General features: G+C 39.0%; 1 protein-coding gene across 6 annotated transcripts in view; it reads right to left on the bottom strand.

The window, feature by feature from the left end:
• GATAD2B (GATA zinc finger domain containing 2B) overlaps positions 1-23645 on the bottom strand; it is an 81428-nt gene that overhangs the window by 12808 nt on the left and 44975 nt on the right. For 3 of the 6 annotated variants that reach the window (XM_055403910.2, XM_055403906.2, XM_055403905.2), the window contains exons 2-3: positions 20839-21095; positions 1068-1403 (exon numbers count right to left, since the gene is read on the bottom strand). In XM_055403910.2, the coding sequence (XP_055259885.1) occupies positions 1068-1403; positions 20839-20876 (374 nt within the window). In that variant the 5' untranslated portion in view covers positions 20877-21095. The remainder of the gene's footprint in view (positions 1-1067; positions 1404-20838; positions 21096-23645) is intronic. The other 3 variants (XM_055403907.2, XM_055403909.2, XM_055403908.2) reach the window with 1 other exon arrangement.

Here is a 23645-nt window from a genome sequence, read left to right on the forward strand (position 1 = left end):
ATGGGAGAGTTTTCAGGGTACTCTAACTTTCAACAGAATTTATCTGTGATATATTACAATTCCAACAGCACTGAGATCTTACCAAAACATGTAACAATGTTTCTATGAAAAATACATTTTCAGTTCCAAATTTGGATGTAAGGAATCCACCTAACATTTCTCCTCTTCATTGACCCCAGTGAAGGATTAGTCATTTGCTCCAGAAGGTGAAGGGTGATTACGGGGCAAATGGATTACTCAGGTGCATTATCTCATTTATCCACTTTTCTTTTTTTCTAAAAAGGTCTAAGGATTAGTGTATAATACTTTGCCGATACTACATATTGCTCCCCCCAATTTTTCTCTCCTTCCACAACTTCTACAGAACTTCTCTGACCTTTCCTAAGGGTTTTTAATGCTATTACCAAGAGTACTGTTCCCCTATTGGGTGTGATTTAAAAGATAACTCTGGGACAATACTAGTAAGTTAACATGAAAAGGTAGAGAAAGAAACCTAAATAAGCTTATAACCATTCCTTTTTTCTTCTTTCTTGTAATGTGCATGTGAGAGAGCACAAGCATGAGTGTACTTGTATAAGTGAATGTGTATGCATATTTGGGGTTTGGGGAATGTGGCACAAATGAAGTAAAAAATGCAGATGGTTAGCACATGAAGAAGATAGAACACACAAGAAAAGAGAGGCCCATACTCTGAGGTAATAAAAGTTGGGTATCCATAATAAACAGATCCCAAAACTCCTGGGGTGATCTGAAGAAAATGACTGTTTTTGCCTCCTAAAACGGCCTAAGATTAGAGTGAAAGTATATTAACTCACTTCTAGTTGGGGTACCAACTCTTACTGCCTCCTTGATCCAGAAATGGCTACTTTATCTTAAGGATAATAATTTTTAGAGGCACTTATTTTCATTTGGAAACAAGAGGAATTCATGGTCAAGCCAGATGGCACAGCTTCATTCAAGAAGCTTTAGGAAGAAAAACCCCTTCCTCTCACTGGAATTCATTCCTTTTTCATAGGCTTTGTTTATGAGAAGACCTTAACTATGGAGGCAGTTGAATCAAGCCATACCTCCGTCTAGCACTCATATCTACAGGTTCATCATTGATGTTTTCTTTGCCTGGCCTTCCAGCAGTCCTGTTGTCTCCATGAGGCCTGAGATTACCATTAAGCTTCTCTTCATAGCCCTTGACACCACTGCCATCTTGTTTAGTGGGTAACTCATGTGGCACCTCAAGATTTGCCAAATCCTTTCGTTTGAGCAGTGCCAACATTTTCAGACGTTCCATGGCCTCATGCCCCTCCATTTTGAGTCGTTTAGCCAGGACATCATCTCGCTCATCAGCTGGGTCCAAGCTCCGCTTCAACAGATTCAGGCGAAGAGCATCCTCTGTCATTCTATCCATCCTACGGAAAGAAACATTCGAGTGCAATCAGAATAAAGTCCCTTAAATAGTCCACAAGGAAAGAAGAATCACAGGCATATAAATGGAAGGTCAAAGTTAACTGAGGTAACATTCTACTCTATAACTTCCTAGATGATCTGTATTAAAGGAGGTATCATCTCAACCTCAGCAGTGAAAGTAAACCTTCAAACGCCTTCCAGTCATCGAGGTTCTTACTGTATAGATGTCTGAAACCAAAGACCATACTCACTGAGATAATCCATTAAGAGCCTACATCTCTCGAAAAAGTAAACATTCTTTTGTGACTGGCCTTTTGTGTATGCATGCTCAAAGTCAGATGCTTTGGTTTTAACTCTCATGCCAAATTCTTCTCCTGGAAAAGACTCTTATGAATGGGAGGTTCCTCATGTCACCCATGCATATCTTTAACTGGCCTATCTTATTGATGGAGAAATATGAGAAAGATTAATTAGACAAAGGTCATCTAACAGGAATCCTCAGTTGTCTGGATACAGCAAGCGTCAGAGGGGTCCACTGTTATCTGCCTCAATTCTATACAGATTTAGTATCTTAAGATACTTTGTTCAGCAAAGAACTCAGGCACATAGGAAGATAAAAGGTACTATGTTCTTTACTCTCACAGCAAAATTATTACAGGCAAGCTAATTATCATTTTTCCTTCTCATTTTGATTTGTTACACTAACAAAATCTAGCTGCAAAATTTCTCCGACACTTTTAAATCCAGGGTTACCTTCCTTGTAGGAAACAGCAATGTGACACTGGAAAGAAAATTTTTTCACGCATCAAAACACAGGTTCAAACTGCTATTTAATTTTAGAGGTCAAATATTTAAAAAGTTACTTTACCTCCCCAAATCTCAATTTTCATCTGCAAAAGTAGGTACTCAGAAAAGGGTTCAGTAAAATTTAATTTCTATACCCTCAGGATATAACTTTCACACGTAAGATACAAGATTCAGCTTGATAATTCACAGACTCAAGTAGCAGGACAGAGCATATGACCAATGTTAATTGGTGCTCTTACAAAGAAAAGTATGTGTGTGCTTGCGGCATTTTCCTTCCTGTAGTGCAGAGTAAAATATAACCCTTCTAATTATAATGAGGAAAAAGAGTAACCAACAAAAGAAAACAGAACCTTTGGAGAACAGAGAAAAGTCAGAACTCAGACCTCAGAATTTTCAGGTAATGTTTCTTAACTCTCGCTTTTTCAGAGAACAGCCTTGTTGAGATATAATTCACATTTCATACAGTTCACCTATTTAAAGTGTATAATTAAGTGGTTTTTAGCATACCCACAGAGTTGTGCAATGATCACCACAATCAGTATTAGAATATTTTCATTATCTCCTCCTTAAAAAAAAAAGACCCATACCAACTAGCAGTCACTCTCTTCCCCCTTTACCTCTATACCTCACTACTTGAATTTATCTCTAAATTTGCCTATTTTGGACTTTTATATAAATGGAATCATACAATATGCAGTTTCTTATGATTGACTTCTTTCACTTACCATTATGTTTTTAAGATTCATTCATGTAGCGTATATCATTGCTTCATATTTTTATGGTCGAATGATATTCCATTGTATGGATATATATTTTGCTTATTCATTTATCAATTGACAGACATTTGGGTCTTTCCCCCATGTTTTAATTTTCTTGGCCGCCCTGTGCGGTATGCAGGATCCTAATTCCCTGACCAGAGATAGAACTCATGCCCCCCCGCAGTGGAAGCACGGAGTCTTAACCACTGGCTCACTAGGGAAGTCCCCTACTTTTTACTATTATGAATACTGCTATGAACTTCTGTACACACGTTTCTGTACGGACATGTCTTCAATTCTCTTGAATATATACCAACAAGTAGAATTGCTGGGTCCTATGGTAGCTTTCTTTTTAACATTTTGAAGAACTGTTAGGCTTTTTTTCCAAAGTGGCTGCACCATTTTACATTGCCACCAGCAGAGTACGAGGGCTCCAATTTCTCCATATCCTCTTAATTCTCTTTAAACAGCTTCAGATATGAAACATATTATAGCATATAGAACCATTCATTAGCTGCAGGTTCCCCAAAGATTTATTTTGACATGTGTTATTTCTGAAGTGGTTTACCTCTGAAAAATGCCCCTAGGTGGACTGACTGGAAAGTTGAATGAACACCAAAAAGTTAAGCCCTAATTTCACAGTAACAATGTCCTGGGTAACTTGATCAACACAGAGTGAGAGTATGATTGAGAATATCATGAGGAGTTGCAAAAGGTAAAAAATCAACTAATTATACACCTAGGTGAAAAAAGTACTTCAGAAAAGTACACAGCAAAATATACGAATGTGTGTTAATAAAGTATACTGTTTTGAAATAAATTATATTTATGAGCACTGAGGGAATGACAAAATGACAAAATTCAACAGCTTGGTGCTGGTTGGAAATTGGGATGCCATCATTAGCTTGGCTTCTTTAACTGATGGTTATACAAATAACTAAATCAGTTCAAATAATTTCCCCTTTATTATAATGACATAAATGGGTACACTGCAAGTTGTGAGAAACCAGAACCAGATATGTGAATGTCTGAGGTAAACGATATTTCCCAACAGATGGCCTGACAACTTTGATTAAATTTTTCATGCCCACTCTTGACTTTACGGACCCAACTCTATGTACTCACAGCCATGCCTGCCTCAAAATCCAATGAGATATGGATGACTCTTTAAAACAACCAGGCTAGATCCAGCAATCGCACTCCTGGGCATACACACCGAGGAAACCAGAATTGAAAGAGACACATGTACTCCAATGTTCATTGCAGCACTGTTTATAATAGCCAGGACATGGAAGCAACCTAGATGTCCATCTGCACACAAATGGATAAGAAAGCTTTGGTACATATACACAATGGAGTATTCAGTTCAGTTCAGTTCAGTTGCTCAGTCGTGTCCGACTCTCTGCGACCCCATGAATCACAGCACGCCAGGACTCCCTGTCCATCACCAACTCCCAGAGTTCACCCAAACTCATGTCCATAGAGTTGGTGATGCCATCCAGCCATCTCATTCTCTGTTGTCCCCTTCTCCTCCCTCCCCCAACCTTTCCCAGCATCAGAGTCTTTTCCAGTGAGTCAACTCGTCGCATGAGGTGGCCAAAGTATTGCAGTTTCAGCTTTAGTATCAGTCCCTCCAATACTCAGCCATTAAAAAAAATGCATTTGAACCAGTTCTAACGAGGTGGATGAAACTAGAGCCTATTATACAGAGTGAAGTAAGCCAGAAAGAAAAACACCAATACCATATACTAACGCATATATATGGAATTTAGAAAGATGCAAATGATAACCCTGTATACGAGACAGCAAAAGAGACACAGATGTATAAAACAGTCTTTGGGACTCTGTGGGAGAGGGTGAGGGTGAGATGGTTAGGGATAATGACACTGAAACATGTATATTGTCATATGTGAAACGAATCGCCAGTTCAGGGTCGATGCATGTTACAGGATGTTCAGCGCTGGTATGTGGGGATGACCCAGAGGGAGGATAAGGGGAGGAGGGAGGTGGGAGGGGGGTTTGGGAGGGGGAACTCATGTACACCCGGGGCGGATTCATGTCAATGTATGGCAAAACCAACCAATATAATATTGTAAAATAATTAGCCTCCAATAAAAAAATAAATAAAAAAAATAAAAATAAAACAACCAGACTAAATGAAGTCAGCCAGATAGAGAAGGACAAGAATTTTATGGTTCCACTTATATGAGTTACCTAAGGCATATTCCCCCTGGAGGAGGGCATGGCAACCCACTCCAGTATTCTTGCCTGGAGATTCCCATGGATAAGAGGAACCTAGTGGGCTACAGCCCATAGGGTCAAGAAGAATCAGGCATGACTGAAGTGACTCAGCAAGGCGCAAAGCAGAATAGAGGCTATCAGTGACTTGGGGTGGAGAGAAGGTAGTGAGGAGTTACTACTTAATGGGAACAGTGTCTCTGGGATGAAGAAAAAGTTCTTAAATGGATAGTAGTGATGGCTGCACAACACTGTGAAAGTAATAAAAACTGAATTCAACATTTAAAAATGGTTAAACTAGGGACTTCCCTGAGGTCCAGAGGCTAAGACTCTATGGTTGCAGTGCAGGGGGCTCAGGTCTGATCCCTGGTCAGGGAACTAGATCCCACATGCTACTACTAACACCTGGTGCAGTGAAATAAATAAACTAAATAGATAATGAAAATGTTCTAAAGCTAGATTGCAGTTATAGCCACAGAACTCTGTACATTTATTTAAAAAAAATCGCTGAATCATACACTTATACGCCAATAAAGCTGTAAAAATAATATTCAATGTAAGCTGAGTTAGTGCTAAGTTGCTTCAGTTGTGTTCCACTCTTTGCAACCCCATGGACTGTAGCCCACCAGGTTCCTTTGTCCATGGGATTCTCCAGGCATGAATAATGGAGTGGGCTGCCATTTCCTGCTCCAATGTTAAGCTAGTCACACACAAATTCCTCTCCAAAAAGAAAAACAAAAATTCTGTAAAATGAATGTTGTATGTTGTCTTTAACACCTAATCAAACTTTTCTGCTTTTTCCAGACTTCAAATAATAACCATATTTCTTAAGCCAAACATGCTACTAAACACTTTATCATGCTTCCTTATTTAAATTTCCTCAACAAGTTACTAAGTGGTGTTATCTCTAGTTTAGAGGTGGAAAAAGTGTCAAATCAAGTATCCTAAGACTGCAAAGCTTTAGACAGTGAATCTAGAATTCCAATGCATGTCTAGCTCGCTTCAAAAATCTATTATAGGGCTTCCCTGGTGGCTCAATGGTAAAGAATCTACCTGCCAATGTAGGAGACATGGGTTTGATCCCTGGTCTGGGAAGATCCCACATGCCATGGTCACTGCAACTAGAGTGTAGCCCCTACTCTCCACAACTAGAGAAAAGCCCATACAGCAACAAAGACCTGGCACAGTCAAACATAAGTAAAACTGAAAAAAAAATCACCCTCACTAAAAAATCCAGGAAAAAAAAAATCTATTATATATTTTACAGCTACTCCTCCCCACCCTGCCAAAAAAAACTATTATACAGTACATCTCCCTGCTCAGAGCAAAATAATCTTAAGAAGCAGTGTGGTGGATTCATGCATTTGCACATGCATCCAACTCATCCATCCCCCACAGACATTATTAACATATACCATGTGCCAAGTTCTGGGTAAGGTACTAGAAGTAAAGGTGAAAAAAAGACCAGGTTACTGTCTTTAACAATTTCATTCTGACAGGAGACATATGTGTATGTAACTACAGTACTTAGATGTTAGAATAACTCATTATCTCTGCCTTTACTATATCCTGCTTTTTCTTCCTCATACTGAATTCAATTCATCCAGAGGCAGAGGCTAGAAGCCTAGAAATCATCCTTAGCTTTTCCAGACTCTTAAATCTAAGTCACTAAGTCCTATTAATTCTATTACCTTCCTCTCAATGAGAAAATTTAGCCATTCCCTTGTATAAGGGATGTTCCCAACACAGGGATCAAACCTGGGTCTCCTGCATTGCAGGCGGATTCTTTACCTTCTGAGCCACCAGGTAAGTCCCAAATGAGAAAATAGGTAGTGCTGGCATGTTGTTATTGGCAGCCATCTTGGTCATGAGGGAAGGCAGTTTGCAGATAAAGCAGATGCTGTGCACTGCAGAACATTGAGAGGAGAGCTAATCACATAGCTGTGCCACCAAATCAAACTACTCTGAAGCTAGTCCTGTTACACAGACCAACAAATTCCTTTAATATTTAAGCCAGTATGAACTGGATTTTCTGTTACCTAAACCAAAAATATCCAAATGGATAGACAGCTCTGTCAGAAATGCTGAAATGAAATCAAGCTGGAGATACCCAATAAACAAGTGAATATATGGTAGGCCAGAGCTGGAGATAAATATTTGAACAGGTAAAGAAGATAACTGAAATAATGTATGGGGATGAATGAAACTGAATATACAGTCAGAGGAAGAGCCAAGGATAGAGCCTTGGGCAACACCTACATTTAAGGATTGGTTGGTCAGAGGAAACTAAGAGAGCTAAGGGAAAACTAGGAAAGCATGACACGTCAACAAATTAAAGGAGAGTACCTGTGTCCAACAATTACAGCAGAAAAATATCCAGCTTTAAATTCATTGCTAACTGTTGTAAAAACATAAGAATGGCCAGATGGTGACACAGCTTTCGAGTCATGCTTGTCAAGTTTTCAACTCACTGTTACCCCCAAATCAAAATACAGGTATGCAGTGAAGACTTTCAGAAGATCCTGAGATGGAAGAGGATGGAGGTGAGCAAAACGAATTAATATCTACTGAGTCGACTGCTATTTAGTAGGCAATGTATAAGGCCCTGTATATGTATTCCCTCATCTACTCACATTAAAGTCATTTCTAATGAACTAAACATTATAGATTGGGCTTCCCTGATAGCTCAGTTGGTAAAGAATTCACCTGCAATGCAGGAGACCCTGGTTCGATTCTTGGGTCGGGAAGATCCCCTGGAGAAGGGATACAGAGGAGGAAATGGCAACCCACTCCAGTATTTTTGCCTAGAGAATCCCATGGACAGAGGGGCTAGAAGACTACAGTCCATGGGGTCATGAAGAGTCAGACATGACTTCAGTGACTTAGCATGCATGCAAACATAGATACAGTTGAAGCACCCTATGTAACTTTCCCACCAAACCATTCTACCCTCCCTTCTTCCCTCCTCAGAGAAAGGCATTATCATGGATTTATCATCATTCTGTTACATATATATGTATCCATAAATAACATATAGTATAGTTTGTATATTTTATTTGTTTAGGATCTTAGTTCCCTGAGGAGGAATCAAATCCAGGTCCTCTTAAGTGGAAGGGTGGGGTCCTAACCACTGGACCACCAGGGAATTTCTTAGTTCGTGTAATTTTAAAAGTAGCTCTTATATGTATCCTTTTTCATTTTGCTTTTTTAATGCTTAATTTTTTAATATCTAAAATTTATCCAAGTAAATATATGAAGCTCTAGTTCATTTGTTTTAACTGCTGTGTAGAATTCCACAGCAAAAAATATCTGATTTAGTAATCCTCTCTCCAATTCAGCATTTAGGCACCAATTTGTTGATGTTAAAACAAATGCTGTGATTTCCACTTCTAGTCAAGATGGTGTAACACAGGCTGGATATGACTGCTCACCTGAAACAAAAAACCTCTAGACAAAACACCTGAAACAAAGTCTTCAAGACAATGGACATGAGGCTACCAAGGACAGTGATCCCAGAGGGACAGGAAACAAATGAAATAAGCTCTATAACTCACTTGTTTACTGCCATAGGAGCATTTCTAGGACACGATGCAGGGATGGGAAATGAGGAGAGCCAGGCAGACTCTTGAGTTGAAGAGATGGAGATGAGGGTGTAAGCGTATAGTGAGACATTTCAAAAAGGACAAAGTACCACAGAAGTTAAGAGCTGCAGAAAGATGGCTATCATAAATAAGACAGGCGAAGCACTGAGCATGGAGAGAAAGTAGAATCTTCACACACTGCTGGTAGGAATGTAAAATGATACAGTCACTTTGGGAAATTGCTTGGCAGTTCCTCACAAAGTTAAACACAGAGTTACCATATAACACAGCAATTCCACTGCTAGGAGAACCAAAAACATCTCTACACAAAAATCTGTACACGAGTGCTCACAGCAGCATTATTCATAATAGCTGAAAAGTGGAAACAACCCAAACGTCCATTAACTGATAAACAGATAACAAAAAGTGGTATATTTATACAATGATATACAGTCATTTTATAAACACTTATAATAGTCATAAAAAGGAATGAAGTGCTGATACATGTTACAACATAGATAAACGCTGAAAACACTATCCTAAGTAAAGGATGCCAGTCACAAAAGGCCCTATATTGTATGTTCTATTTACATGAAAAGGCAAATCTATGGAAACAAAGTAGCCAGTGGTTGCCTAGAGCTGAGGAGAGTGGCAAAATAGAGAATGACTGCTAAGCGGTAGACGTATTCTGTTTGGAGTGATGAAAATGTTCTAATCTTAGATTGTGGTAACATTTGCACAACTCTGACTATATTAAAACCATTGAACTGTATATAAATGGGTAAATCTTATGGTATGTGAAATATATCTCAATAAAGATATTTAAAAACACAAAGGATGATAATAAGAGAAGATTCGAATATTAAAGGAAAAAAAAAGACTAGTGAACCAGAAGATATAGCAATAAAAATTATCCAAAATCAAACAAAGAGAAAAAAATAAAAAAGTCTCAGGGGACTAGAGGACAACTTGAAGCAGCCAAGTATACAGATAACTTGAGTCTTTCAAAGATAGGAGAGAGATGAAGTGCACAGAAAAAAAATATATGAAGAAATAATGGCCAAATGAATAAATGATGAAAACTATACGTCTACAAATCCAAGAACCTCAATAAACCCCAAGCATGAGAAACATGGGGGGGGAAAAAAACCCACACCAAGGGACATCATAATCAAATTGCTCAAAACTACTATAAACAGACTTCCATGGTGGTCCAGTGGTTAAGAATTTGCCAATGCAGAAGACACAGGTTCAATTCCTGTTCCAGGAAGATTCCACATATCTTGGGGCAACTAAACCCCTGCATGGCAATGACTAAAACCTGCACATTGAGAGTCTACCCACTGCAATAAGAGAAGCCACAACAATGAGAAGCCTGCGCACAGTAACGAAGACCCAGTGTAGCAAAAAAAAAAAACAACCTACTACAAAATCTTGAAAGCAGACAAAGTGAGAGGGAAAAAGATATGTTTACATGTAAAGACAAGGATAACATCAGATTTCTTGATGGAAACAATGCAAAAGAGAACACAGCAACATCTTCAAAATACTGAAAGAAAAAGTATCTGACAATCTAAAACACCATACCTGTCAAAAAGTATCTTTTAAAAACAAAGATGAAATACTTTTTCAGTCTTTTAAAATTTCCTTTATCAATCTTCTCCTTTACAATTTTTATTTATTTGTATCATAAAAGTTCCACTAGGACTTCCCTGGTCAACCAGCGGTAAAGAATCCATCTGCCAATACAGGGGGCATGGGTTCGATCTCTGGTCTAGGGATACTCCACATGCCTTGGGGCAACTAATCCTGTGTGCCACAACTACCGAGTCCCAGCTCTGGAGCCTACAAGCTGCAAACTACTGAGCCCACACACCACAACTATGGAACCCAGGCACTCCAGAGCCTGTGCTCCGCAACAAGAGAAGTCACTGCAGTGAGAAGCCCTCACACTGCAACTAGAGGGTAGCCCAAGCTCACAGCAACTAGAGAAAGCCCTCGTGCAGCAACAAAGACCCAGTGCAGCCAAAAGTAAGTAAATGCAATTTTTCCTCAAAGTTCTTCTAATTATAGCCTCAAAGCTTATTTTGTATGAAAACTATATACACAGTTTTGTTATACATAAAGTAGGTACGCAACAAGGATTTACTGTGCAGTACAGGAATTATATGCAATATCATATAATAAACTATAATGGAAAATAATCTGAATTACTTTGCTATACACCTGAAACATAGTGTTATGAATCAATTATACTTCAATTTTTAGAAAAAATATTATTAACTACGGTCACCATGCTATATGTCACATCTCCGTGACTTATTTTATAACTGGAGGTTTGTAGCTTTTGATCCCCTCCCCTCATTTTTTGTTTCATTCCTCCCACCCCACCACAACCACCAATCGGTCCTCTGCACCCAAGAGTTGGTGTTATTGTTCTGTTTAGATTCAACATAAGAGTGAGATTATACAGTATTTATCTTTTTCTCTCTGACTTACTTCACTTAGCATAATGCCCGCAAGGTCCATCCATGTTGTCACAAATGGCAAGATTTCCTTTTTTACGGCTAATAACTCCATTTTGTGTGTGTGCGTGTACACACATATAACATTTTGTTTACCTATTTATCCACTGATGGACACTCAGGTTGCTTCCATGTCTTCACTATTGCAAATAATACAGCAGAAAACATGAGGGTGCATTATCTTTTCAAGTTAGTGCTTTTGTTTCCTTTAGATGAATACCCAGGAGCGGAACTGCTGGATGATATGGCAGCTCTCGTTTCATTTTTTTTTTAGGAACCTCCATACTGTTTTTCACAATGGCTGCACCAATTTGCCACCAACAGCGCACAGGAGTCCCATCTCCCATCCGCACCAACACTACCTTCTTGTCGTTTTGATAACAGCCATTATAGCAAGTGTGAGGTAATATCTCACTGTGGTTCTGATTTGTTATTTCCCTGATGATTAGTATACTGAACACCTTTTCACATACCAGTTGCCTTCTATATGCCTTTTCCTGTTTCAGCCTTGAGGGATCTCAGTTCCCCAGTCAGGGACTGAACTCATGCCACAGCAGTCAAAGGCTGGAATCCTAACCACTAGACCGCCTGGGAATTCCACATATTTGTCTTCATGATCATTTATTCTTTCTGTCCTTCACTAGTATCTACTCATATTCCTAATTCTAACTGTATGCATGCCCTTGGGTTCAATTGTGTACCTTTTCTTTATCTGCACTCACTCCCTACCCTACATAATCTCATATATTCCACATAATCTCATATATTCCTATAGCTTAAAAAAGCATCTATATGCTAATTCTCAAATTTATATTCCTAGACCTTATCCCTCCTCTAAAAATATTTTTATATATATTTAACGACCTAAATGATATCTTCATTTGGGTGTCTAACAGGCATTTTATGAACTTATGTCCAAAACTGAATTCATGAACTTCCGGGATAAAAACTTTCTCTTCCCCTATTGTTTCCCTCCTCAGTAAATAACACCACCATTTAACCAACTGCTCATATGAAACTCAATGCAGTCATTCTTTGTTCCTCTCACACCCTACATGCAGTCCATCTGTAAATTCTGTCAGCATTCCTTTTCAGATATATTTCAAATCCAACCTCTTATCACCACTTTCATGTTATTATTCTAGTCCAAGTTATTGTCATCTCCTGCTCAGACTACTGCAATTCTTTAAACTCTGCTTCTGCTCCTGCCCTTGTCGTTCTATGTTCCATAGAGAAATCAGAGTGCTCTTTCTAAAATTTAAGTGGTATCATATAATTTCTCTGCTCAAAATGCTTTAATGGCATCTGTGGTGGTTTACAAACACTGTCTCCTCAAATTCTTTGAAAGTCCTCACATCAAGAGGTGGTGGTGATGAGGATCTATGTTCCCTTCTCTTGAATCTAGGTGGGTTCATGATTGTTTCAATCTGTAGAATATAGCAGAAGTGATCCTGGGTGATTTCTGCCACTGGGTCAAAAAGCAATGCAGGTTTTTTGTCTTATTCTCTGGAACATTCAAGTCTGGAGACCTGAACTGCTTTCTGAGAAGTACAACTTCCCTGAGGCTGCCATGGTGTGAAGAAGCAAAGCCTCAGGGAGAGATCACATGTAGATACTTCAGTTAGGCAGGTCTACTCTTCAAGTCATCTTAGCCCAGACACCAGACATGTAAGTCAATGAGCCTTCAGATGATTCCAGCCCCCAACTAATACCTCTTCCCCACTTCTGCAGCTTTCCGGCTGCAGCCCCAGACACCGTAAAGCAGAAACAAGCCAACAGGGCTGTGCCGAATTTGAATGAATTCCTGACCCACAAAATCCAAAAGCATAATAAAACAGCTGTCTTAGGTTACTAAGTTTAGGGTAACTAATTTGTTATATATATGGCAATAGTACCAGAAGAGCACTGCAAGTCTTTATCATAGCCTATAAGGCCCTACATAATTTGGCCCACTATCTTTTGACTTTACATCTTCCAATACCCTCCCCCATTGCTCCCTTTCCAGTCTGTTTAGTCTCCCTGTTCTCTCCTGTTAGCCATGTGACTTGCTCCCTTATTTCCTTCATATCTCTGAAACATTTTCCCTAATACATCTACTAGGGAAAACAAACAACAACAAAAACAATTATCACCTTTTGTCATTACTCTGTAACCCCTTAAAAGTTTTATTCTTCGTCTTGGTAATTATGACTACCTGGCATATTAGGCTTATATATGCTGGTCTGTTTCCCATCCACTAAAATATAAGCTCCATGGAACAGTTTTTTCTTCCTATTTTATTCAGTGCCTGGCCCATAATATGTACTAGATAAATACTTGCTGAATAGAAGACCACAATCTTCACTTCTTAAGATATTCTAGTTGGTTCTTTTTTTTTCAAATCTGTCTCTTCCAAAGTATTTTTTCTTCTCTTCTCAAATCTCTATATTTAATAGCTTAAATACATTTATTTTATATAGTCAGTGGCTCTATTATCTGAAGTTTTCAGTTCCTGCTGCTGCCTGTTGTATCTGTGACTTTTGTTGATAATAAATGAATTGTTTTATTGTGCTTTCTGTTATTTTTTTAAGAGCAGCCTGTCTTCACTAGGACTTTATCTGCAAGAATCCTGTATGGTTTGTATTGTGGACCTTTTCCTCCAGAACAGTTTTCATGTGCTTCTGCCAGCTACTGCAAGGATATATAAAGTGTTCTGTTTTTTGTATTTATTTTCTCAGCTTAGCAATCTCAGACAAAAATAATTTAAACTCATATGAGGTTTGGTTCATACTTAAATTTTCAAGGGAGATTTCCACCCACCTCTAGTCAAAGCCTAGGCTGAGACAGAAAATTTTTGTTTCCTTGAACTAGGGGATGGAATTTGTTATGGTCACCTCCCTTCCCTGAACATGAGCCTTTAAGGATCCTGGCTTTAATAGGGGATTCTCACCTCTACTTCTGTTCCGTACAGGCCTAAAATGTTGCCTCTTGAACCCCTTGTGAGCATTAAGACCACGTCTTTTAGGGACTTCCCTGGTGGTCCAGTGGTTTGGACTCCACGCTTCCACTGTAGGGGGCCTGGGTTCAATCCCTGTTTGGGGAACTAAGATCCTGCATGCCGCACAGCACGGCTGGAAAAAAAAAGCAAGTCTTTTGGTTACTGAAACTAGAAAAGCCCCCCAGAATTGCCACAGCATTAAGTCACATGCACACTGCTCATTTTTAGTTCCCTTTTACTTTTGTGGTCCCTGAGAATTTTCCTTACTTCTTTCAGTTCAGGTTATGCTTTTTTTTTTTTTTTAAAGTTTATTCTACCCAGCATCACTAGGTGGTATTTTGTAATGGAACTGCAAACAGTTTTAGTAACATGGTGTGCCCTATTCCAGAGTCAAAAATGATGGTCTGAAAAGTTTAGATTTATTTTCATAATAACTAGGCTCAGAGCAGAAAGGCTTCCCAGCTTACAATAAACAAAACAAGACCAAAGACTACTAACTGCAAAGAGAAAAACACAGCTTTACCAACAGAGAGAGCTTGCTGTCACTTTAACCCATGCATCTAAATTGGCAGTGTAAATAGTGAAACAACCAGACATTATGAAGACACAGCATCTCCCATGAAGTATTTTTCCAAAAACATATAAACTTTACATTGAAGTCCAGTTTACAGGACATACAGAGAATCAGAGAACAAGCTACATGATACCATACAGAAACAATCTGACAAATCTACAATGTAGAACATGCTGCAAATCAGCTAGTCTGGTTTCTTCAAAAGCTGACATTAAAAATGTGGTGGAGGAGGGGGCTGCAAACTATTCTAGATTAAGAGACACTTAGAGACATACCAAATACAAGGTATGATATCTGATTACATCTTGGTTTAAAAAGAAAATCTACAAAAGATATTCTGAGGAACAACTGGGGAAACTCCAAGTGGACTGGGCATTAGATAGTATTAGGGAATTACTACTAATCTTGTTAGGTGTGATAATGGTACTATGGTTGAACAGAAAATTGTCCTTGTTTGGAGAAGCAACTATATTAGTTTTCTATGTCTGTTACAGTAAATTACCACAAACTAAGTGACTTAAACAGTACAAATTTGTTTTTAATTATTTATTTATTGTTTGGCTGTGTTGGGTCTTAGTTGTAGTACACGGGATCTTCATTATGTCATGCAAGATCCTTCATTAAGGTGTACAGACTCTCTAGTTATAGTATGCAGGCTCAACGGTTGTGGTGCCTGGGCTCAGCTGCTCCCTGACATGTGGGATCTTAGTTACCAGACCAGGGATGGAACCTGCATTCCCTGCATAGCAAGGCAGATTCTCAATCACTGGATCACCAGGAAGTCCCTGAACAGTACAAATTTGTTATCCTATAGTCTGGAAGTCAAAAGTCTAAAATGGGTCTCACTGGACCAAATTCAGGTCATCAGCAGGGCTTCTTACATTCCTCCTGGAATCTCTAGAGCAGTATCTATTTTCTTGCCTTTTCTAGCTGACCGCCTGCTTTTCTTGGATCATGGCCACTTCTCCATCTTCAAAACCATCAATGTTGGGCTCACTCCTCACGTTGCCATAATTCTGACTTTCTTTTGCCTAAAATTTTCCATTTTTAAGAACCTTAGTGATTACATTGGGCCTACCTGGATAATCCAAAATAGTATCTGTATTTTAAGGTGAGCTTATTAACAACCTTAATTCCATCTGCTGTCTTAACTTCCCTTTGCCAAGAAACTGAACATATTCAGTCATTCTGGGGATGAAGATGTGGACACCCTGGGGAAGGGTGCATTATTCTAACACTGCAATCTTCAGTATCAGGTGGGCCAAAATATTCGTTCAGGTTCTTCCTACATCTTACAGAAATACCCAAAAAAACTTTTTGGCCAACCCAATATTTAGAGGTAAAGTCTAAAGCTTACTTTGAAGTGATTCAGCAAAAATATGCATGTTACCTATCAATAAAGCAAATATGGCAAAACATTAACTGTTGACTCAAGATAGTAGTTACAGGACTTCCCTGGTGGTCCAGGGGTTAAGAATCCACCTTGCAATATAGGGGTATGTGGGTTTGATGCCTGGTCTGGGAACTAAGACCCCCACATGCAGGAGAGCAACTAAGCCCATGTGCCACAACTACTAAGCCCACGCACCACAACTAGAAAGCCCATGTGCCGCAACTACTGAAGTTCATGCACTGCAACTAGAAAGTCCGTGTGCCACAACAAAAGATCCTACCTGCAACTAACACTCGACGCAGCCAAAAAAGAAAGCCACATCAGATGAGAAATTTGGACTCCTCACTTCTTGCTTGTATATTTAAAAAAGAATAAACAGTATGTTTTATCAGTTCAGTCGCTCAGTCATGTCTGACTCTTTCAGACCCCATGGACTGCAGCATGCCAGGCCTCCCTATCCATCACCAAATCCCGAAGCTTGCTCAAACTCACGTCCATCGAGTCGGTGATGCCATCCAACTATCTCATCCTCTGTCGTCCCCTTCTCCTCCTGCCTTCAATCTTTCCCAGCATCAGGGTCTTTTTCAATAAGTCAGTTCTTCACATCAGGTGGCCAAAGTATTGGAGCTTCAGCTTCAGCATTGTCCTTCCAATGAATATTCAGGACTGATTTCCTTTAGAATTGAATGGTTTGATCTCCTTGCAGTGCAAGGAATTCTCAAGAGTCTTCTCCAACACCACAGTTCAAAATCATCAATTCTTCAGCACTCAACCTTCCTTATGGTCCAACTCTCACATCCATACATGACTAGTGGAAAAACCATAGCTATGACTAGAGGGACCTTTGTTGGCAAAGCAATATTTCTGCTTTTTAATATGCTGTCTATGTTGGTCAAAACTTTTCTTCCAAGGAGCAAGTGTCTTTTAATTTCATGGCTGCAGTCACCATCCACGGTGATTTTGGAGCACAGGAAAATAAAGTTTGTCACAATTTCCGTTGTTTCCCCATCTATTTGCCATGAAGTGATGGGGCCGGATGCCATGATCTCAGTTTTCTGAATGCTGAGTTTTAAGCCAGCTTTTTCACTCTCCTCTTTAACTTTCATCAAGAGGCTCTCCAGTTCCTCTTCACTTTCTGCCATAACGGTGGTGTCAACTGCATATCTGAGGTTATTGATATTTCTCCTGGCAGTCTTGATTCCAGCTTGTGCTTCATCCAGCCCAGCATTTATCTGCTTTGTAACTTTTTATAAATAGAACTTAAAAATATATACACAGCTCTGGCTTGCCTTTGCTACCTTGCCTTGTCTTTGTGTTCTTTCTTAGAACAAAGATCCCCTTTTCAACTGTACGCACTTAATAAAACTAGCTGCATATTAATAAAATACGTAAAGATTAGTAATCAAATCTACTATATTCATCTATTCAGGTTCAAAAGTGGAGTGGTAAAAAGGAAGAAAAGAGCAATATAGGGAGAGCTCAGACTACAGAATGCTATGGCGTTCAGAATGTGGTAGTCCTAGTAAACAAATCCTTATGAAAATTATAAACAGAAAGTGCAGAAACTATCATCTTTTCTTACGTTTTAAAAGAACGCAAATTCTGGTTTGCTTTCTACCACTGGGGAGACATCAGCCACAGGTCTACCAAGACCTGTTCATCTGCAGATAATGTGTTGCTGTGCTGAATCACTCAGTCGTCTCCGACTCTTTGCGACCCCATGGACTGTAGCCTGCCAGGCTCCTCTGTCCATGGGGATTCTCCAGGCAAGAATACTGGAGTGGGTTGCCATGCTCTCCTCCAGGGGATCTTCCCAACCCAGGGATCAAACTCAGATCGCCCACACTGCAGGTGGATTCTTCACCATCTGAGCCACCAGAGAAGCCCAGATAATATGTTAAATATCTCCAAATGAGATAATCCAACAACACAGAAAAAAAGTTGAGGAAATGAAAACCTCCATCTCAGTGAAGGGATCAAAGTGAAGATTCTCTTCAAATCAAACTATTCTGAAGCATCTAGTATGTACACAGTAGTAAGTAATACAAGCAATTCAAGGATTAATTCAAGGATCATACAGTAATAGAGAAATCTGGAGATGTGTTTACCCCCATAGAAAAAGTGACCTAGTAATAAGAGTGTTAAAATGTGGATGACTTCAAGGACAGACTCTAGATTTCAGACTAGATAGCTGGTTTCTTCCCCCTTTCTTGCAAGATTCTTCTTGCTTCTGCCACACAAGTTACACAAATGTGAGGAGGAATCCTTTCCTCTATCAATCTTATTCTTTCTCTTCTATTCTGTATTTATAATAGATATAATTTTTTAAATTAAGTTAGAAATTCTGAAGTCATGTGAGATGACTCCTTCCTACTTCACTCATTCAAACAAGCAATTTTTTCATAGATTCTAATATACATATTTTTTTTCTATTTTAACCTCTGGTATCAGGGTGTATCTTATAACCAACAGCATTTAACAAGTGACAGTATTTCTTCTTATTGGTTTATAAACTATTGATACATCTTAAAATCAATGGTGCTTAGCATATGGCAGAAACAGTAAAAAGGTAAAGATGAAGTGCCACATCCAAGACGGAGAGTGGCAGGAAACGAGGTAGGAGAGGTAATCCAAGGGCCAAACCAAGGATATATCTTGAAAAAAGAGCCAACAGAAATGATGGTGTACTGGATGAGAAGGATGACAAAAAGTAGTAGTCAAGCATTACTCCAATACTGTTATCTCCACAATGAATGATGATACTTTTTATGAAAATGGTGAATAACAATATGTTTGGGGGAAAAACGAAAAATGTAGTTCTTACATGTTAAGTCTGAAATGCCTATCAGACACAAATCTAGAGTTAGATGTTTGGCTGAAGATACAAATTCAGGAGTGATAAACATACAGACAGAATTTAAAGTCATGGGGTAGACAAAATCATTTAAGAAATGAAAGCAAGGACTTCCCTGGTGGTCCAGTGGTTAAAACTCCATGGTCCCAGTGCAAGGGAGCGGAGTTCAATTCCTGATCAAGGAACTAGGTTTCACATGCCACAGCTAAGACCCAGGGCAGCCAAATGAATAAAAAAAAAAAAAAAGAAGAAGAAGAAGTGAATGCAAACAGGAGAGGAGGTATCGGGGCTGAGCTTTGTGGGTACTCCAACATTTATAACTTGAACAGAATATCTAGCAACTAAGAGTGAGGAGTGGTCTGTGAGGTAGGAAGAAAACCAGGAGAACATGGTGTCCTAGAAGCCGAGTGCCTTTTCCCCTACAAACCTAATTCTCTCTAAAAGATCTAAATATCTCTGGAGTCTCTCCACTCTTTTCAACTTTCCTGCCATCCCTTAGTTCAGAATATCATCTTTTCTCTTCTCATCTATAGCAAATATTTTAAAAGATCTTATGGTCTCAGTACCTAAGTCCCTCGCCCCCACCTTTCATTTTCCATATAGCCAGTAAAGTGATCTTTAGAAAAAAGAAAGAGTCTAATCTCATTATCCCAGCTTTAATATCAAAGACTCCCCATTACTGACAACAATAGCACACAGGTCCCTACATCATCTTGTCCCAATTTACCTTTGCAACCTTATCTTCTGCTACTCCTGCTCTTAAGTATTTCATGAGCTAGGCACAACTACATATTCTTTCATTCTTCCGAGCTCTTCTGTATGCTACTTTCTTTCCCTAGTAAATCCTCCAACTCTTACTTTAAAACTACACAGATATTTCTTTTATTAATAGGGTGACAATATGTCTTCGTTGCATGGGACAGTCCCAATTTATACCTGGTGTACCTTCCTGATGGTAACAATGATCCTTTCACCTTTAATAGTGTCATTTTGGAGGGTAAATTAGATGGTTGTCCTATCTATGAAAACTTCCCTGTTCCCCTAGGCAGTTTTTTCTCCCCCTGTGTTCTCAAATCATTTTTGAACATGTCAGTACCTGTCTCATTACTGAATTACTTGTCCTTTTCCTTTTAAAAACTGTGAGCTCCCAGGTCTGGAACCTTATGTATTACTCATTTTCCTATCTCTTGCACCTAATCTGTTCATAAAACGCAGTCAAAAATGTCTGGTTTCAAGGAACTCTATCTCCTGTAAATACTCAGAAGAGAAGGTAGTCAGAGGAGAGAAAGAGTATGGTGTTGGGCAGCAAGTCTGAAACTGGGAGCCAGTCGGGAGAAGGGGTAATCTGTTCCAGGATTAACAGCAAAGGATAGATACAAGAAGAGGACAAGAAACTCAAAAGAGGGCCTGCCACCAAAATGTTTTCAATCTATTAGAGAAATATGTTACACTTTCAAAAATTCTTATTTCAGGCATTAAAAAGAAACATTCCAAAGTTACAAGTTTAAAAAATATAAAAAAGCTATTGGAGTTCAGAAAAAGCCTGCACAAGTCTAGGAAAATGTTTATGAAGCTGGAATTTAATCAGCTCAGGATACTGCCATCCTTATGGGGCCAATATATAAGTGAACAGTAAGCTCCTTGCCATATCTCTACCTCCCTAGTTGACAACAAAGTCCCTATACTAACAATACGTTTAATAAATGCTTCTGATGATTAATATAACTTACATTAGTTTTTTTAGCCTGCAATGTACTCTTACACACATTATGTTTTATATGAGGACAACATCTCTGTAAGACAGGTAGAGTAGTAAAACTGTCTCAATTTTATAGATGAAGAAATCAGGCTTCCTGGGATTTGTAGAAGAGACTAGGTTTCTAGCTTGCCAGTTTCAACACAAACTCATCTTCACTTTCTGAAGAGCAATGCTACTCAAACTGTGGTCCACAGAACGGTGCTGGTCCATGAACTGTTTATTGCCACTCTGCAATAAGATAAGCATAGAAATTTAGAGTAAGCATTTAGAAATTTTTATTTTAATTTGACAGAGTAATTTTATGCCTGTTGAACCTAACAGTAAAAAATATTGGGCTTGAATTTGAATATCTCTTTTCCAGTAATTCATCTCATTATACTTACAAAGTGAAAGTGAAGTCACTCAGTTGTGTCTGACTCTTTGCTACCCCATGGACTGTAGCCTACCAGGCTCCTCCGTCCATGGGATTTTTCAGGCAAGAGTACTGGAGTGGGTTGCCATTTCCTTCTCCAGAGGATCTTCCCAACCCAGGGATCAAACCTGTGTCTCCCACATTGTAGGCAGATGCTTCACTATCTGAGCCACCAGGAAAGTCACCATATTTACAAAAGTATTGGTCTATGCTATCTATATTAGAAAACCAAACAAAAAGTTGGTCCTTCACCACAGATGGTTTAGAGAATTATCACTATAAAGGGCAATGTAGATCAATATGTCACTCATGGACTTTAATTTTGTCATTTCCCTTTTACTTTATATCCATGTTTTGCTAAGTATCATTTTAGACTCTGTATCAAAATTACTTTAGATATGTGTTTAAAATAAATCCTCCCAAGCCCATTTCAAAGTAATGAACCTGAATTTCTCAATGAGGAGCCAAGAAATCTACATTTTATCATGTTTTCCTGGTGGTTATTAGGCACTCCTTATAGTTTAAGAATTATTGTTCTAAACTTTCATAATAGAAACAGGCAAGTAAGTAACCTAGGGAATATATAATTAAATAAAGGAACAGAATGGGAAATTCTTGAAGAGATGGGAATATCTGCCTCCTGAGAAACCTGTATGCAGGTCAAGAAGCAACAGGTAGAACCAGACATGGAACAATGGACTGGTTGAAAACTCGGAAAGAAGTATGTCAAGGCTGTATATTGTCACCCTGCTTATTTAACTATATCCAGAGTATATACATCATGTGAAATGCTGGGCTGGACAAATCGCAAGCTGTAATCAAGATTGCTGAGAAAAATATCAATAACCTCGGATATGGAGATGACACTACCCCAGAGGCAGAAAGCAAAGAGGAACTAAAGAGCCTCTTAATAAAGGTGAAAGAGGAGAATGAAACAGCTAGTTTAAAACTCAACATTCAAAAAACTAAGATCATGGCATTTGGTCCCATCACTTCATGGCACACAGATGGGGGAAAATGGCAACAGTGACAGACTTTATCTTTTGGGGTTCCAAAATCACTGGGGATGATGACTGCTGCCACGAAATTAAAAGACACTTGCTCCTTGGAAGAAAAGCTACTATAAATCTAGACAGTGTATTCAAAAGCAGAGAGATCACTTTGCTGACAAAGGTTCATATACTTAATGCTATGTTTTGTTCAGTAGTCATGTACGGATGTGAGAGTTGGACCATAAGGAAGGTTGAGTGCTAAAGAATTGATGCTTTCAGACTGTGGTGCTGGAGAAGACTCTTTAGAGTCCCTTGGGACAGCAAGGAGAGCAAACCAGCAAGGAAATCAGCCCTGAATATTCACCGGAAGGACTGATGCTGAAGCTTAAGCTCCAATACTTTGGCCATTTTATGTGAAGAACCGACTCCTTGGAAAAGACCCTGATGCTGGCAAAGCTTGAGGGCAGGAGGAGAAGGAGGTGACAGAGGATGAGATGACTGGATGGCATCACTGACTCAATGGACATGAATTTGAGCAAACTCCAGGAGATAGTGAAGGACAGGGAAGCCTGGTGTGCTGTGCAGTCCATGGGGTTGCAAAGAGTCAGACACAACTAAGCAACTAAACAACAAGGAGTTAACCACATTTTTCCAATCTCCTTCAGAACTTATTACATTTCATTCTTCTTTGGGCAAAGTAGAGAAAATGTAGGCTTTCTTTAGGAATGTTATACTTAAAACAATACTTAAATAATACTTAAATGAAGAAAACAAAAAAAAAATTTGTTTTATTCGAGGGCACCAATAACAACAGGTGGTAGGGGAGAGGAGTTTTAAATGGTTGTGACTTTTCACACTACTTTGAAAAACATGATCTCTTAGGTACATTTCATACACACTACTCAGGAGAGCCTCTTCTTAGACAAATGGTTTTTTCAAGTGATATATTCACCATAGAAATTTGAAAACAGTTGGAGGGGGGGAGTGCACTTCAATAGGAAGCAAAATAACATGGTGTGTATCGGGGACAAAGGAGCAGGGGAAATAGGAGAAGGTGAATAACATTTGAGTGAGGCTAAATATCAAAACTGTGGGCAGAACCATAGACACAACACTTCATTTAACTCTCAAAACACTCCTATGAATTCCATATTATCTCCAGCCTATGAACGAAGTAATTGAGACTTAGAAAGGCTAAATATACCTGTCTAAAGTCATATAATACATAGGAGTGTGTGTGCATGCTCAGTCATGTCTGACTCTGCAACCCCTTGGACCATAGCCCGCCAGGCTACTCTGTCCAAGGAATTTCCCAGGCAAGAATATTGGAGTGAGTTGCCATTTCCTCCTTCAGGAAATCTTCCTGACCCATGG

Source organism: Moschus berezovskii, chromosome 4, assembly GCF_049115385.1.
Source record: "Moschus berezovskii isolate FMDL1 chromosome 4, NW_MosBer_1.0, whole genome shotgun sequence".
Classification (NCBI taxonomy): Eukaryota; Metazoa; Chordata; class Mammalia; order Artiodactyla; family Moschidae; genus Moschus; species Moschus berezovskii.